The following is a 19,102-nucleotide window of genomic DNA, read 5'->3' on the forward strand; positions in this document are numbered from 1 at the left end:
TTTCTCTACTTATGCCCCATTGGTCCCTCCTACATATCCACACACACATATACCCCACAACCAAGTTCCAGGAACTAGCAAACCCAGCGTCACAGTTAATGACAGGCTGTACTAGCTGTAGTACAGGCTAAGCTTCAGTAACAAAAAGACCCTAAGAAAGGAGTGAAATAAACGTTTATTTCATTTGCATGTCACAGTCCAAAGGTGAGCAGTCCAGGGCCAGTGGGGAAGCTCAGCTCCACAAAGTAATCCAGAGACCTGAGTGCTTTCTAATTTGTTGCTCCCCATTCCCCAGGATGTTCCCTTGCCAGTATACCATCCATAGGAAGACGCTGCATGTTCCACATTTGCCCGTATCTCAAGGGCTAGACCTTGATCACCCAATGACACCTACCTTCAAGGCAGGCTGGGAAATGTAGTCTCTAACTGGGTAGCCATGTGTCCTTGATAAAACTCATAAAAGGAAGGATCCAGCACAAAAATGAAGAAGAGGAGAATGGGGGAGGGGAACAGCAATTTCTGCCACATAACACAAGATGCAATAGGTTTGAGAAGGATTTCTATTAAAATATATTTTGTATGATACTGTTTCACAAGATTTTGGACGATGAGGACTTTTTCATCTTGCAGCATCCATTTTATGTGAACATGTAATTTGTTGTTGGTTTCATTGTAATCACAAAAATACTGCATTTGTTGAAAATTTTTTCAAAAGTTTTTAAAATATATAAAGTAAAATCTGAAAGGAGCTAACTCCTCCCTTTCTTTTCTCCTTCTACTTCTCAGGGAAGCCAGAGGTAACAAAGTGTATGATATGTATAATATTTTCCCCAGACCTTTTTCTGGGCTGTGCATTTTCTGTGGAACAGACAGGCATGCACCCAATAGTGTCACACTATGCAAATTGCTCCCCAACTAGCTTTTCTCACTTATGTATTACTATATTTTCTAATTAGGGATATATAGATACGTAAGTAAGGTGACCTTACATCCTAGTTTGCCTGGGATGGTCCCAGTTATGCCTGTTGACCCATTGTAATTATTAATTAGCACCACATCTGCCTCAAAAGCCTCCCTATCTGGATAATAAGTTATATGACCCTTCATCTATAAATGATATAATGAGAGAGATAAAGAGCACCCAGTTTTAGAATGCTTTATATATGTACTAATTTTGTTCTACATACTTTCCTAAATACTTTACATATGTTAAAGTCCCATTTAATCTTGGCAGCAACTGTGTGAAATAGGGTTATTATAAAGATGAGGGAACTGAGTTATTGAAAGGTAAAGTAACTTGTCCAAGGTCACAAGCTGATTAGTTCTGCCTTGGGTTTAAACCCAGCCAGAGTAGCTCCAGAGTCCTCACCATTAATAACCACACAATAGGGTGCCCATGTCCATTATTAGCTTTTTCACATCATTGTGTATGACTCCCTTCAGGATGCTGACACTCAAAACGACAGCTCAGCTCTTCATCCTGGGCTGCACGTGGTTCCTGGGCATCCTGCAAGTGGGTCCAGCTGCCCACGTCATGGCTTACCTCTTCACCATCATCAACAGCCTGCAGGGCTTCTTCTTCTTCCTAGTGTACTGCCTCCTCAGCCAGCAGGTAAACAACGACCCCTTTTGTTATTGTCATAAAGAAAAGAAATATTTGGAGGTATGTACATTAATGAACATTTAAATCTATGTTCTCTAAATTTTCATATGAGCTGTGAGCCATGTGTAAACACTATCCATATCTTCTCTACTTTAAGATGTTATTGATTGTAAGATACATCAATTTATTAACAGCTTTCAGAAAGTAAATAATTGCTACATCAAGGAAATATGTTTTTCTTCAGCTTTCCCGTTTATAATGGTCTGCTATTGCTGGGTAACAAACAACCTCAAAAATCTCAGTAGCCTAAACACAAATATTTACTTTTCTCATTCTCAAGTCTGAAGGATGATTGAAGTTCAGCTGATCTTGTCTGGATTCAGCTTGGCTTGGCTCCAGGATGCAGATCATGTTCAGGTCTGCTCCTTGTGACTCATCCTGAGGCTCAGCAGAAAGGGAGTGACAACCTAGGATATGTTCTTCTCATGACAGTAGCTAAATCACAAGAAAACAAGCCCGACTGGGCAAAGCCATTTCAAGCCTTGTGGTCCTGCTTGCATCACTTCCACTGATATTCCATTGGCCAAGGAAAGTCATATGTCCAAGCCCAAAGTCAAGGAGAAAGAACCCTCCACCCATTATGAGGCTAAGTATTACACCACGATGGTGTACTATGACAGAGGAGTGAATAATTGAAATCCATAATGCAATCTGCCACACCACTTAAACACCTGAATTCTTAAACACATTTCCATGTGAGGGTATAGTCTCCATACTAATATGTTTTAATAGCTCTATGATGGCATTACATAATGTTAATTTTTCCAACATGTTATTATGAACATTTTCAAGCATACAAAAAAGTTAAAAGAATTAGGCAATGAACACATATATGCCAATCACTTCGATTACCTTTGTAATTATTTGTGTTATCACATGTCTATCCACATATCCATTCTCCACTGCTAAGTCCCTGGTAACCACTATTCTACTTTCTGGCTCAACTAATTTGACTCTTATAGGGATCTCATCTATGTGGACTCAGACATGATTTGTCCTTTTGTGTCTGGCTTCTTTCACTCAGCACGACGTCTTCATGGTTCATCCATGTTGTAGCCTGTGTCAGAATTTCCTTCCTTTCTAGGGCTCCATAAATAATATTCCATTATACATATATATCACATGTTGTAGGGAAAGTCTTTTTAATAATGTCTTTATTCTCCTCCTGACTCAATGATTTTCTCTTCACCAATGTTAACAAAAAGTTTCCAGCATTTTCTTTGATATTCCAGGTGCGAAAGTGGTTTGGAGAGATCACGAAATCTAAATCTGAGTCTGAGACCTATACACTTTCCACCAAGTTTGGCGCTGACTCAAAACCCAGTGAAGTAAGAGAGCTTGTGACTTACTCTAATGCTTCCCCCCCAACACCCCAATCCCCTCTCCCTGTCTTAGTATGAGTTCCCTTGCCCAGCAGGAATGGCAAAGAGCTCGTCCTGATGACCTGGCTTGCATTTCCCATTCTCACTATATTGTTCCTCAGTGACTCTTCCCTGATCACTGATAGTGCTTAAGCTAGCTTGGATATATATTCTTGTTATGCTAAGGAATAAGGGTAAGACATATCACCAGCACCACTACCATCTAAAGTAGAGTCTTTTGGGGGGTAAACTTACAATCACCGATATAGCACAGTGGTCATCATCCTCTGAAATCCTGCTGTCCTGTGGAGAGGTGAATGTAAGCCCAGTGGGATTGGTAGATACCATGGAAAAGAGAGGGACTCCACCCTAGCTGTTCTACATAATTATAAGGGAGGGGTACATGGAATAATGGGAACTGCCTGGGAAAGGAAATGGTCCCATTAGTAAGAAGACCTCTGTGGAACTGAGTGGCTGGTATCCATCCATTCTTCCATTGATTTAACTCAGGCTCAATACACTACCTTGCACCCCTCTATAGTTGTCCCTTATTTGTCTTTTTGGAGAAATGAGAGAATACACTTCTTTAAGAAGGCATGCCCCTAGATGAACAAGATGGGCTCCAAAACTCATAATCCATAAAAATGTTCCCAGTTTCATTTGTGTACCCCCACGTGTACACCCACCACATCTGCTAGCCAAGGAGCCTTAGAATGTATTGTTTTTAAAATGAAAAACATTGAGAAATTTCTGACACACTGTCTTCTACTTTTCTTGAGCTAATATGTGATATTCTCAGCATTGGAAATAGTGAGTCACTAAAAACGCATGTCTCCCTATTTGGAGGGCAGAAAGGAGAATTCATTCTAAATCTTTCAAAAAGGACCAAAAGGAAAACAGGACCAGGAAAAAAGGTTTAGAGCATGTCAAGTGGTCAGAAAAAAATTTATGAATATTAGGTTTAATCATGCCCAATAAAAGTAAAATTATAAAAGGTGCTGGCTGCTGACTGTGACCTTTGAAAGACTTCCCAGATAATCCAAAATAATTTCCAAAGTTTCCAGCACTCCAATAACTGGAGATTTTTTATTATCATTACTTAACATTGTGGAAGTTGATTAAGATGATTGTATCTTTGAAAGTTGGCTATATATATTAGTTACCTGTAAGAAATACATTCACTTTAATTTTTTGTATTTGTATCTATTTTATTTTTTATTATGTTCAGTTAGCCAATGTATAGGACATCATTAGTTTTTGATGTAGTGTTCAATGATTCATTAGTTGCATATAACATTTGCAATTTTAATTAAAATAATTTCTTAAGCTTTTATTTTTCTAGGCACAGGATATGATTAAAAAGCTAAAAAAAAAAAAAATCCCTTCACTCTCCATGGACAAATTTGCCCTTGGGTTAAATTTCTAGTTCTGTTCCCTAGAAACTTGTTAACATTGAAAGGCCAGTTGTGTAACCAGGCAATATTGTTGGTGGAAAAAGTCATGTTTGACTGGGCAGGGAGTTCTGTGACTGAACCATAAATAATAGAAGGGGAATGATACTTTTGGACTTCCTGCATACAATGACTCATTCCTCAACCAGGCCAGGAAATTCTATCCTCATGGGCTGCTGTAGGAGGTATTGGTTTTCTTGTGGGACTTGGGGCTTTTAAACCAAGCTATAACATATGGTTGGTAAAAACTATAGTTGTTGAGTTCTGCAATGTGTCAAGATACTGCAGTAGATAATGGACCTACAAAAGGAATAAGACCAACACAGTCTCTGCTTTCACAGGGCTTAGGGTCTAGCCTTTCTTCATAGACACAAACTAACTTAAATTCTGGAGCAGGCTACTATATCTGAAATTTTTTCAAAAAAAAACAAAGAATTCTTCATCTGGGATTTTTGAAAAGTCCTCCCAGGTAGGAAGGAAAGATGGCAGAGGAGTAGGGGACGCTATTTCAACTGGTCCCCGGAATTGAGCTGGATATCTACCAGACCACTCTGAGCACCCACGAAACCGGCCTGAAATGTAAGAAGATCTGGAGCTCTGCAAACAGAATATCGCGGGCGGTTGGTTTCAAGGTACTAAGCCGGGAGCCGTGATTCCACCGGCAGATATCGGAGGATAAACAGCAGCAGGAGGGAGCCTGTCCGTGGGGATCCTACACCGCCGGTGAGCGACAGCCTCGGGCGTTGGGGACGGGGCACAGATTTGCAGACCAGTAGCAGCGGGGAAAGGACTTTAGGGCAGCCCCCAGGGCGGAAACCCAGAGCTGCAGTGTCGTGGGAACTGGGAATGGCTGGCAGTTTTAGAAGCACAAAGGGCAGAGATGTGCCCCAACCTGGAGGCAGGACTAGGGGCACTGCAGAGGGGCACACAACCCAGGCCACTGCAGTTTATAGCAGCACGTACAGAAACGGAGACGGTGTGGCCTGGAGAGCTCGCGGAAGAACAGACTGAGATCTTTACTCTGAGGCAGAGGGTTGGAAACGGTCTCTTCTGCTCTGACTCGCAGACGAGAAGCGGAAAGCTGCCAGGGAAAGCCACCAGAGAACAAAAGCCCCCAAAACTGATTCCCACTGAGCCCATCCTCCGCCACAGGGGGGCAGGGCAACTCTGCCCAAACAGGGTTGCCTGAGTAACAGCATGGCAGGCCCCTCCCCCCAAAAATAGGCTGGGAAAACAAGAGGCCAGCAACCCTAAGGTCCCTAGAAAACAGGTGCATCTTGCTTGGGTTCCAGTCAATAATTTGGACTCTATACATTCCCTCAAACACCCATCAACAGAATGACTAGGAGGAGGAACCCCCAAAATAGAAGAGACTGAGAGATTATGACTTATGCCACAGATTTACAAATGGACGCAGATATAACCAAGATGTCAGAGATTGAATTCAGGCTAGCAATTGTGAAGACAATAGCTGGATTGGAGAAATCAATTAATGGCAACATAGAGTCTCTAAGGGCAGAAATGAAAGCTGAATTGGCAGAACTTAAAAATGCTATCAATGAGATCCAATCCAATCTAGATAATCTAACAGCCAAGGTAAGCGAGGCAGAAGAACGAATAAGTGACCTGGAAGACAATATAATAAATAAAAAGGGAAAAGAGGAGACCAGGGAAAAACAACTCAGAATCCATGAAAATAGAATCAGAGAAATAAGTGACACCATGAAGCATTCCAATGTCAGAATTATTGGAATCCCGGAGGGAGTGGAGAGAGAGGACTAGAAGATGTATTTGAGCAAATTGTAGCTGAGAACTTCCCTAATCTGGGGAATGAAACAAACATTCACGTCCTAGAGGCAGAGAGGACCCCTCCCAAGACCAAGAAAAACAGGCCAACACCCCGGCATGTAATAGTAACACTTGCAAATCTTAGAACCAAGGAAACCATCTTAAGGGCAGTTAGGGGAAGAGATTCCTTACATACAGAGGGAGGAACATCAGAATAACGTCAGACCTATCCACAGAGACCTGGCAAGCCAGAAAGGCCTGGCAAGACATATTCAGGGTACTACATGAGAAGAACATGCAGCCAAGAATACTTTATCTGGCAAGGCTGTCATTTAGAATGGATGGAGAGATGCAGAGCTTCCAAAACTGGCAGAAACTGAAAGAATATGTGACCACTAAGCCGGCCCTGCAAGAAATATTAAGGGGGGTTCTATAAAAGGAGAAAGACCCCAAGAGTCATATACAACAGAAATTTACAGGGACAATCTATAAAAACAACGTCTTCACAGGCAACATGACAACAATTAATTCATGTCTTTCAATAATCACTCTCAATGTGAATGGTCTAAATGCTACCATAAAATGGCACATGGTTGCAGATTGGATAAAAAGACAGGACCCATCCATATGTGGCCTACAAGAGACTCATTTCGAACCTAAAGATACATCCAGACTGAAAGTGAAGGGATGGAGATCCATCTTCCATGCCAGCGGACCTCAAAAGAAAGCTAAGGTAGCAATTCTTATATCAGACACATTAGATTTTAAACTAAAGTCTGTAATTAGAGACACAGAAGGACACTATATCATTCTTAAAGGGTCTATCCAACTAGAAGATCTAACAATTGTAAATATCTATGCCCCCAACATGGGAGCAGCCATCTACATAAGCCAACTGTTAACCAAAATAAAGAGTCATATTGATAACAATACGTTAATTGTAGGAGACCTCAATACTCCACTCTCAGCAATGGACAGATCATCTAAGCAGAAAATCAACAAGGAAACAAAAGCTTTGAATGATACACTGGACCAGATGGACCTCATAGATATTTACAGAACATTCCACCCTAAAACAACAGAATACTCATTCTTCTCAAGCGCACATGGAACTTTCTCCAGAATAGACCACATACCGGGTCACAAATCAGGTATCAACCAATACCAAAAGATTGAGATTATTCCCTGTGTATTCTCAGACCACAGTGCTTTATTTTTTTTTAAAGATTTTATTTATTTATTTGAGAGAGAGAATGAGGGAGAGAGAGAGAGTACATGAGAGGGGGGAAGGTCAGAGGGCGAAGCAGACTCCCTGCTGAGCAGGGAGCCCGATGTGGGACTTGATCCTCGGACTCCAGGATCATGACCTGAGCTGAAGGCAGTCGCTTAACCAACTGAGCCACCCAGGCGCCCCGACCACAGTGCTTTAAAACTGGAACTCAATCACAAGAAAAAATTTGGCAGAAATTCAAACACTTGGAAGCTAAAGACCACTCTGCTCAAGAATGTTTGGGTCAACCAGGAAATCAAAGAAGAACTTAAATAATTCATGGAAGTCAATGAGAATGAAAACACATCGGTCCAAAACCTATGGGATACTGCAAAGGCAGTCCTAAGGGGGAAATACATAGCCATCCAAGCCTCACTCCAAAAAATAGAAAAATCCCGAATTCACCAACTAACTCTACACCTTAAAGAACTAGAGAAAAAGCAACAAACGATGCCTAAGCCACGCATTAGAAGAGAAATGATTAAAATTAGAGCAGAAAGCAATGAATTAGAAACCAGAAACACAGTAGATCAGATCAACAGAACTAGAAGTTGGTTCTTTGAAAGAACTAATAAGATCGATAAACCACTGGCCAGACTTATCCAAAAGAAAAGAGAAAGGACCCAAATTAACAAAATTATGAATGAAAGGGGAGAGATCACAACTAACACCAAGGAAATAGAAACAATTATTAGAAATGATTATCAACAACTCTATGCCAATAAACTGAGCAATCTGGATGAAATGGAGGCCTTCCTGGAAACCTATAAGCTGCCAAGACTGAAACAGGAAGAAATTGACAAACTGAATAGGCCAATAACCAGTAACGAGATTGAAGCAGTGATCAACAACCTCCCAAAAAACAAGAGTCCGGGGCCTGATGGATTCCCTGGGGAATTCTACCAAACATTCAAAGAAGAAATAATATCTAGGGCGCCTGGGTGGCTCAGATGGTTAAGCGTCTGCCTTCAGCTCAGGTCATGATCCCAGGTTCCTGGGATCGAGTCCCGCATCAGGTTCCCTGCTCAGTGCAGAGCCTGCTTCTCCCTCTGCCTCTGCCATTCCCTCTGCTTGTGCTCTTCTGTCTATCTCTCTGTCAAATAAATAAATAAATAAAATCTTCAAAAAAAAGATTTAAAGAAATAATATCTATTCTACTGAAGCTGTTTCAAAAAATAGAAACAGAAGGAAAACTTCCAGACTCATTCTATGAGGCCAGCATTACCTTAATCCCCAAACCAGGAAAAGACCCCATCAAAAAGGAGAATTTCAGACCGATATCCCTGATGAATATGGATTCCAAAATCCTCAACAAAATCCTAGCTAATAGGATCCAACAATACATTAAAAGGATCATCCACCATGACCAAATGGGATTTCTCCGCGGGATGCAAGGGTGGTTCAACATTTGCAAATCAATCAATGTGATAGAACACATCAATAAGAGGAGAGAGAAGAACCATATGGTCCTCTCAATTGATGCAGAAAAAGCATTTGACAAAATACAGCATCCTTTCCTGATTAAAACTGTTCAGAGTACAGGGATAGAGGAAACATTCCTCAAGTTCATAAAATCCATCTATGAAAAACCCACAGCGAATATCATCCTCAATGGGGAAAAGCTGAGAGCCTTTCCCTTAAGATCAGGAAGTCGTCAAGGATGCCCACTCTCACCACTATTGTTCAACATAGTACTAGAAGTCCTAGCAACAGCAATCAGACAACAAAAAGAAATAAAAGGTATTCAAATTGGCAAAGAAGAAGTCAAACTCTCTCTCTTCACAGACGACATGATACTTTATGTGGAAAACCCAAAAGACTCCACCCCCAAATTACTAGAACTCATTCAGCAATTCAGTAATGTGGCAGAATACAAAATCAATGCACAGAAATCAGTTGCTTTCTTATACACTAACAACACAACTGTAGAAAGAGAAATTAGAGAAATGATTCTATTTACAATAGCACCAAAAACCATAAGATACCTCGGAATAAACCTAACCAAAGAGGTAAAGGATCTATACTCTAGGAACTACAAAACACTCATGAAAGAAATTGAAGAAGACACAAAAAGATGGGAAAATATTCCATGCTCATGGATCAGAAGAATAAACATTGTTAAAATGTCTATGCTACCCAGAACAATCTATACCTTCAATGCCATCCCGATCAAAATTCCAATGACATTTTTCCAAGTGCTGGAACAAACAATCCTAAAATTTGTATGGAATCAGAAAAGACCCCGAATCGCCAAGGAAATGTTGAAAAAGAAAAACAAAGCTGGGGGCATCATGTTGCCCTATTTCAAGCTATATTACAAAGCAATGATCACCAAGCCAGCATGGTACTGGCACAAAAACAGACATATAGACCAATGGAACAGAACAGAGAACCCAGATATGGACCCTTGACTCTATGGTCAAATAATCTTTGACAAAGCAAGAAAAAACATGCAATGGAAAAAAGACAGTCTCTTCAATAAATGGTGCTGGGAAAATGGACAGCCACATGCAGAAGGATGAAACTCGACCATTCTCTAACACCATTCACAAAGATAAACTCAGAGTGGATGAAAAACCTTCATGTGAGACAGGAATCCATCAAAATCCTAGAGGAGAACATAGGCGGTAACCTCTTTGACATCGCCCACAGCAACTTCTTTCAAGATACATCTCCAAAAGCTAGTGAAACAAAAGCAAAAATGAACTTTTGGGACTTCATCAAGATAAAAATCTTCTGCGCAGCAAAGGAAACAGTCAACAAAACAAAGAGGCAACCCATAGAGTGGGAGAAGATGTTTGCAAATGACACTACAGATAAAGGGCTGGTATCCAAGATCTATAAAGAACTTCTCAAACTCAATCCCCAAGAAACAAATAATCAGGTCAAAAAGTGGACCAAAGATATGAAAAGACACTTCTCTGAAGAAGACATACAAATGGCTAACAGACACATGAAAAAATGTTCATCATCATTAGCCATCAGGGAAATTAAAATCAAAACCACATTGAGATACCACCTTACACCAGTTAGAATGGCAAAAAGGGACAGGGAAAGAAACAACAAAGGTTGGAGAGGTTGTGGAGAAAGGGGAACCCTCTTACACTGTTGGTGGGAATGCAAGTTGGTACAGCCACTTTGGAAAACAGTGTGGAGTTTCCTCAAAAATTTAAAAATAGAGCTACCCTGTGACCCAGCAATTGCACTTCTGGGTATTTACCCCAAAGACACAGATATAGTGAAGAGAAGGGCCATATGCACCCCAATGTTCATAGCAGCAATGTCCGCAATAGCCAAACTGTGGAAAGAGCTGAGATGCCCTTCAACAGATGAATGGATAAAGATGTGGTCCATATATACAATGGAATATTACTCAGCCATCAGGAAGGATGAATACCCAACTTTTACATTAACATGGATGGGACTGGAGGAGATTATGCTAAGTGAAATAAGTCAAGCAGAGAAAGTCAATTATCATATGGTTTCACTTATTTGTGGAACATAAGGAATAGTATGGAGGACGTTAGGAGAAGGAAGGGAAAAATGGGGTGGGGATTGGAGGGAGAGATGAACCACGAGAGACTATGGACTCTGAGAAACAAACAGGGTTTTAGAGGGGGGGATTGGTTAGCCCGATGGGTATTAGGGAGGGCACGTACTGCATGGAGCACTGGGTGTTATACGAAAACAATGGATCGTGGATCACCACATCAAAAACTAATGATGTATTGTATGGTGACTAACATAACATAATAAAATTAAAAAAAAAAAAAGTCCTCCCATATAAGCTGCAGAAGGCCACACCTGACGTAGGATTCCAAAATGCTAGATTGTGTCATCCTTGCATGCTGGTTGGAGCTCTTGTCACTAGGGACTTACTAACAAGCTCTGAACAAACCATAATAACCCAGTTTTTGACCAGCTTGATCCAGTTCAGATGCCATCTTAACCCTCCAGATGACTTCAAGATCATTACCATCTAATTATAATAACAAGAAACATAACTACCAGCAACATGACAGATCCCACTGTGCCTATTTAAGGGAAGAACAGAGGTGGCACTCTAATCCTAGAAGCCTCCTCCCCCTTCCTTGAAACACCCCACCCCAGGTCAGCTTGCTTACCAGTCCCTTAATTACCCTAACCCCATAAAACCCTAACAATGACCTAACTGGGGAGAAGGTGCCTTTAGAACATGAGCTCCCCTTCCCTGTTCTCTGGCCATTGAATAAATCACCTCCTTGCCATCAAATACTGTTTTGTTATTTGGCTATTCGGCAAATGGTATTGAGTAGGCAAAGAACCTACCACTTCGGTAGCACTCTCTACCTTTAATCCACTTCTTCTCTTTCTTTCTTCTTTGTTGGCAGTAGTAGTTTGTTTTGTTTCATCCTTACATCTACCTTTAATCTAAACATCTTTTGTGGGGGGATGTTTTTTCAGAGCAAGTGAAGAGAAAATATTCAAACTAGAACATTCAACTCCACGTGGAAAGTCACACCCATGGATCTGGTTGGCATGGTGAAGAACAAAGCTGAGGACAAGGGAAATCATTACAGATGTCATCCTTGGAAAGGAAAGGTTTAGCCTTTACTTCCTGAAATGTTTGTTCTGCATATTGGGCTCTCAATAAATGTGTGTTTCATTGGATTTCTCTTCACTATCATGTGTTCAGTTAGTGCTTGTCCCTGGATGCCCGAATAATGGCCTTTACAAATACTCCCTTGATATTTTGTAAAAAAGGTAACCCCTTCCAAGGCCTTTCCTCACTTTCTTATACTCACTCATCCTGACCCTGTTCTTTAAACTCATCCAGTCCGGGTGCCTGGGCGGCTCAGTTGGTTAAGCGACTGCCTTCGGCTCAGGTCATGATCCTGGAGTCCCGGGATCGAGTCCCGCACCGGGCTCCCTGCTGAGCAGGGAGTCTGCTTCTCCCTCTGACCCTCCCCCCTCTCATGCTCTCTCTATCTCATTCTCTCTCTCAAATAAATAAATAAATAAAATATTAAACTCATCCAGTCCTTCAGACCATCAGCTTCTCCCAAACCATCAGCTTTACCTCCTTTCTTATCCAGGCTAAATCTCATGATCAACCATGTGAAGTGATTTTCTCCCATACTTTCAACACATTGCTCCCTCATTCTGATTCCATAACTAGCTGGGAAAACCTCAATCCAGGACCAATCCAACAATGGCAGTACTGCAGATTGTCTGCTCAGCAGTCTTCACCAAATCATATGCTCCATATTAATAGAACCTTCATTGTTTGCAGACTTGGGACAACAATATGCTTGGACACATGGGGCCAGTTGAGATTGGTTTAAGCCCAGTTATTCTCAACTAGAAGTGATTCCCCCCACTGGAGACATCTGACAATGTCTGAAGACATTTTTTTATTGTCATGACTGGAGAAAGGCAGGGAATGCTACTGGCATCTATGTGGTAAAGGCTAGGAATGCTGCTAAACATCCTACAAGGCACAAGACAGCTCCCACATACACACCACAAAGGATTATCAATCCCCAAATGTCAGTAGTGCTGAGGTGGAGAAACCCTGTCTAAACTAAGCATAATGATTGTATTCTTATTTGCTAGAGATTGTTTTAGGATGGGTGCATTTGGACCAACTCTAGACAATGAGATATAAGAAACACCTACGGGAAAATACTTTTTCTCCTTGATAAAAACAAAACAAATTCAAGAAGAACCTGCCCATTACTTCCTGGTTTTGGTTGTTATACAACAATATGATGCTTAGAGAGAAGGTACCACATAAATACTGAGGATGGAAGAGTGAAAAGATTAAAATAATCTGGGCTTTTATGACATTGTTGAACTGCTGAACCAAACCTTGGACTTCCTCATATGTGAGACAAATAAGCCCCTATTATTAAGCCACTTCGGGTCAGGTAATGTTACTTGCAGTCCAAAGCATCCTTCCTTATGAACAGACCACATCTCTTAACCACTTTTCCATCAGGGCAGTGAGATCCCAGAATCACTCATCTTGGAGTCATTACAAATATATACTTTCTGATCTAAACTAGACTCTCCATGCTACCTGGAACTTGCTCTTCTTATCCTGAGTTAACTTCCCCTCATAGAAGGTTACAGTTTTTCACTTCCTTCCTCAATCCTCATCACCTTTCCCTTTATGTGAGGCAAAAGACCTTGTCTCCTACTTCACAGCGATGATAAACACCAGCTGATGGAAACTACCTTAACTTCTTGATATTCTTTACAAATACATCCACATCCATACCCACCCACCCTTGCCTCCTTCCCTCATCAATGCCAATAGTCCCCTCCTCCATTCTTCTACAAGGGCAAAGAGGTCCCTCCTCTTGTTTAAGGCTAATCCTTCCCTCTATGCTTTGCTCATCCCCTCTTGCCTGTTTGGGGAGCTTTCTCCACTGATATCTCCTCTCTCTGTCTTGAGTCTTCCACCTCTCTGACATCCTCTCTCCTGGTTCTTCCCCAGTGGTATTTAAATATGCTAAAAAGAGGTCAGGAAACTTTTTCTGCAAAAGGCTGAATAACAAATATTTTAGACTTTTCAGAATACGTGTGTGTGTGAGTGCCCCTTAGAAATATAACAACAATGTCTAGCTCGCTGGCCATACAAAAACAGACTGCACTAAGGATTTGACCTCCTCAAGGCATAGTTTGCGGGCACAGGTGCTAAAGAAAGAGAAATGTTAGATGCTAGGAAAATGGCCACTTGTACATTTCTCAATTCCTCTCTACCCCCTACACTAATATATCTACTCAGCAAAAGTCTGCTGGGACCAATGGCAGCTGGGTAAGGATGAGAGTGGTATCTCTGGGGAAATCCCCAAAGGAAAATCTGGGGTTGAAATGTTTCCCCCAATAAAAAATTTAAAAAAAAATGTCTCCCCCATGCACCAGGTGGAGAGTCCCAAGATAAGCTGAAGAGCACTCTAGGCTGAAGATCAGACACCATCCGTTCCAGGAAGAGTCTGGCCCACAGGGGTCCATGGACCTCCTGGGATAGGCCAGCAACACTCCCGTGTATGTTTGTGTGTGTGTGTGTGTGTGTGTGTGTGTGTGTGTGTGATCCCTCTGGCCCCCAACAGGAATCCTGCTAATAAATCTAGAAGGGAGCAAGGAGACTGGGGAGCAAGGAGGTGCCAAGGAGGTGGAGAATCCATTTCCTTCCATCATTTGGGAAACTGCCCCTGCTTAGAGTTCTCAACCCCCAGGTCTGAGCCCCAGGAAGAAATGACAACATTGCGAGGTCCTAGTAGCTGGAAAAAGGATGGACTGATGTGATTGATACACAACAAATAGAGCTGCTGGAGTAGATAGACAACTTAAAACAAGAATAATTCCAATAAGAATTGAACACAATAAAATAAGAATGTAAGGAGATTCAAGTACAGCACCAAAATGCTTTATGGAACTAAATAAAAGTGGAATAATTAAAAAGAGAAAATTTTCTGGGGAATTAAAGAAGAGTGTGGTCACTGTCAAGAGCCTAGTCAGTGGCTTGGAAGACCGCATGGAAGAAATCTCTTAAAGCACAGAGCAAAACGCCAAAAGAAGAAAATTATGAAGGAAAAAAAAATTAGTCAGGGAGTCCCAGGAGATCTGACATGAGAATAATAGGGGGTTTGGGAAGAGTAGGGGGGAGGCATTCACGTCCCTTCTAACCAAAAAATTCTCCCTGCTGTAATTACCTCTCTCTTTCTCCCTCTCTCTCTCTCTCACTCTCTCTTCAACAGTCAAAATTCTAGAAAAGTTGTTTATGCTCTGCTGTGCCCACTTCCTCCCACCCCCTCACTGCTCAGTTACTATAGTCTCATTTCTGCCTCCAACACACCCAGGAATGGCTCAGTGTCCCAAATGCTTCCTCAGTGCTAAGGATGGAGGCTTCTCCATCTATTCTAACTTGACATTTGGGTCACAGTTGACTCCATTAGTCCTCTTTTCTTCTTTTTTTAATAATCAAGTATTTTTATTTTATCCAAGTTTTCCAGGTTTATTTTTATTTTTTCCAGGTTTTTTCCAGGTTTATTGGCACCTCCTTGCTCCCCAGTCTCCCTGCTCCCTGTTTATAATTAACAGATAAAAGTTGTACAGCAGGATGGTTTGATCTACATATGCATTATACCCTCTACTTCTGGAAGCTTTCTCTTCTGTTGGTTTTCTTGGTACTGCACTATCCTATAAGGGCGATCAACTGATCCCAGTTTGCCCGGCATTTTCCATCTTTAGCACTGAGAGTCCCATGTCCCAGGAACCCCTCCATCCCAGGCAAACCAGAACCACATCACAAGCCCGTCTTCTCCTGGTCCAGAGTGTCTCAATTTGGGTTCACCCAAGAGCAAACACCGAGACAAGGATTCAAGTGTAAGTAGTTTTTTGGAGGTGATCCCCAGAAACACCAGCAGGAGGATGAAGAAGTGAGTCATGGAAAGAAAGGCAGCCAGTACAAGATGTGTTCAAAGATGTGTTATCGAGGGGCCCCTGGGTGGCTCAGTCGTTAAGCATCTGACTTCGGCTCAGGTCATGATCCCAGGGTCCTGGGATCGAGCCCCACATTGGGCTCCTTGCTCCGTGAGAAGCCTACTTCTCCCTCTCCCACTCTCCCTGCTTGTGTTCCTTCTCTCACTGTGTCTCTCTCTGTCAAATAAGTAAATAAAATCTTAAAAAAAAAAAAGATGTGTTATCGAACAGGCTACCACTGTAGGCGATGGAAGCTTAATCCCAGTGGGGACCTCTGGGTGAGCACAGGGACACACTTCAAACTTATCTCATCTGAGGGGTGAGGGAGCTGGGGTATGTGTACACTAAGTCCAGGCTTTGGCTGAGAGCCCTTCCAGAAAGCGTTTCCCTGCTAGCCCTTCTCACCTGCCATGTGCCAGACCAGGAAGACTTTGGTGGAAGTAGCTGAAAATATGAGGATCAAGGATCTAAGTAGGCCATGACCACATCTGTTGCACACAAGATTCCATTCTTGAACTTCAGCAAGAGTTCATGAACCACATAAATCTAAATGTGTTCAGGGGCACCTGGCTGGCTCAGTCAGCAGAGCATACGACTCCTGATCCCAGGGTCGGGGGTTCAAGCCCCACCCTGGGTGTAGAGATTACTTAAAAACAAAAAATTTTAATAAATAAATAAATGTAAGGGGATACCTGGGTGGCTCAGTCAGTTAAGCATCTGACCCTTGATTTTGGCTCAGTTCATGATCTCAAGGTCCTGGGATTGGGCCCCGTGTCGGCTCCAAGCTCAACAGGGAGTCAGCTTGAGGATTCTTTCTCTCCCTCTGCCCCTCACCCTGCTTGCATGCTTTCTCTCTGTCTCTCTAAAATAAATAAATCTTTTTTAAAATTTTTAAATAAATAAATGTGTTCATAAGCATTTTTTCTTCTTCAGCTCTAGGTATTAATAATTCCATCTTTCCTGTTGATTAAGTTGAAAACTTTGGGGTAATTCTTTACTCCTCTCTTCCTCTCACACCCCACATTTGATCCGTCTTCAAAATAGATTAATTTTCTTCCTAGCTGGTCCCTTTTCTCTCTCACCTGAATTATCATAATAGCCCCAGGAGTGCCACACAGATTATTATCAATAGACCCAGAACTCCATTCCTAGTCCCCTACCTCAGCCCAGGATGTCTGTTCCACCACACCACTCAGGTCCCTTCCCATAAGTGCCAGCCAAGATAAGAACTACAAGGTTGGGGTCCTCAGGGATAATTCAGGTTTACAGACAGTCCCTTGAAAGGTGGCAGGTGCTACAGAAAGAGATCAACCATTGGAGGCACAGATTGAGTCCAAATATCAGCTCTGCAACTTATCCACTCAATGACAATGGGCAAGGCTCCATTTCCCCAGGTATAAAATGGGGTTGGTAATTGTTCCAACCTCACAGAGTCATTGTGAAGATTCAGTGGGAGCTACTGTTTCTATCTAGCACACAATACATGCTTGATAAACTGTGGTTTTTGTTCTTTTTATTCACCAAGAATGCCCAACCTGTGCTCCCCTGGACCCAAAGTGGTAAAGGGGACCTCCTTCACACTTATCTCTCTACCTAAAATTAGACAATCATGAGAGATGTGGAAGGGAGATAGGTTTGAGACAGCTCCACTGTGGAACGCCCCCAGCGTGACTCAAAGACGTGACCACAGCTCCATTTCCCCATTTTTCAACACACTGGGGGAAGCTAAAGTTTCCTCTTCTGAGATGCAGAAACTTCCCCGACCCAGATAAACAGTCACTTGGACCAATGATCCCTGGGTAGAGGGCTTAGAACAGGATGCCCACCCACTCTGCAGTCTATAGGCTACATGGAGGGCTGGTTCCAGTACTGGTGAGTTGGGGCAGGTGTGGTGGTGGGAGGAGACAAGTAGAGATGGGAACAGGAAATGAAGTGAATGCTAACCTCCCCCACTGCCCCTCTGCTCGGAGCCTCCTTGCCATAATCACCTGCTCTTTTGCAACGACGTGGATGGAACTGGAGGGTGTTATGCTGAGTGAAATAAGTCAATCAGAGAAAGACATGTATCATATGACCTCACTGATATGAGGAATTCTTAATCTCAGGAACAAACTGAGGGTTGCTGGAGTGGTCGGGGGTGGGAGGGATGGGGTGGCTGGGTGATGGACATTGGGGAAGATATGTGCTACGGTGAGCGCTGTGAATTGTGTAAGACTGTTGAATCACAGATCTGTACTTCTGAAACAAATAACGCAACATATTTTAAGAAAAAAGAAAAAGAAGAAGATAGTAGGAGAGGAAGAATGAAGGGGAGTAAGTCAGAGGGGGAGACGAACCGGGAGAGATGATGGACTCTGAAAAACAAACTGAGGTTTCTGGAGGGGAGGAGGGTGGATGGATGGGTTAGCCTGGTGATGGGTATTGAGGAGGGCACATTCTGCATGGAGCACTGGGTGTTATGAACAAACAATGAATCATGGAACAGTACACCAAAACAAATTATGTAATATATGGTGATTAACATAACAATAAAAAATTTAAAAAAAAATCACCTGCTCTCAGTCAATGCAAGGATTCTGCTACTCAAAAAGGGTAGTTGTTGATCAATAAATTGATCAGTTTGGAGAATGTCTACCTACCTTTGGATACAATTCAGGGATTGTCCAAAGGGATTGCCGTGTTGTGTTGTGTTCAGTTGCAGGGTAGTACCAGCCCCCTAGGGGGTGCTTTTCATTGTCATAATCACTGGAGGAACATCAGTCAATTAGTGGGTATTAAAGGCTGAATTGCATCTCCCCCAAAATTCGTGTTGAAGTCCTAACCCCCAGTATGTCAGAATGTGACTGTATTTTGAGATAGGGTCTTTGAAGAGGTAATTAATGAAAATGAAGTCATTACAATGGGCCCTAATCCAATATGGTCTGTGTCTTTATAAAAAGAAGAGATTAGGACACAGATACACACAAGGGGAAGTCCATGTGAAGACACAGGGAGAAGGGGGTCATCTAGAAGTCAGAGATGCCTCCCCAGAAACCGACCATTTCGACACCTTGATCTCAGACATCAGCCTCCAGAACAGTGAGACAATAAATTTCTCTCA

The 19,102-nt window shown here is 42.1% G+C and overlaps 1 protein-coding gene across 2 annotated transcripts in view; it reads left to right on the forward strand.

Annotated features, from left to right (window-relative positions):
• Positions 1 to 12,183, forward strand: part of ADGRE3 (adhesion G protein-coupled receptor E3) — a 48,081-nt gene extending 35,898 nt beyond the window's left edge. For both annotated transcript variants that reach the window (XM_028088713.2, XM_028088715.2), the window contains 3 exons: positions 1,444 to 1,612; positions 2,896 to 2,991; positions 11,977 to 12,183. In XM_028088713.2, the coding sequence (XP_027944514.1) occupies positions 1,444 to 1,612; positions 2,896 to 2,991; positions 11,977 to 11,985 (274 nt within the window). In that variant the 3' untranslated portion in view covers positions 11,986 to 12,183. The remainder of the gene's footprint in view (positions 1 to 1,443; positions 1,613 to 2,895; positions 2,992 to 11,976) is intronic.
• Positions 12,184 to 19,102: the final 6,919 nt, after the last annotated feature.

This window comes from Eumetopias jubatus, unplaced genomic scaffold (genome assembly GCF_037043125.1).
Source record: "Eumetopias jubatus isolate StellerSeaLion01/CBP00866 unplaced genomic scaffold, mEumJub1_p1.0 scaffold_1, whole genome shotgun sequence".
Taxonomy (NCBI): domain Eukaryota; kingdom Metazoa; phylum Chordata; class Mammalia; order Carnivora; family Otariidae; genus Eumetopias; species Eumetopias jubatus.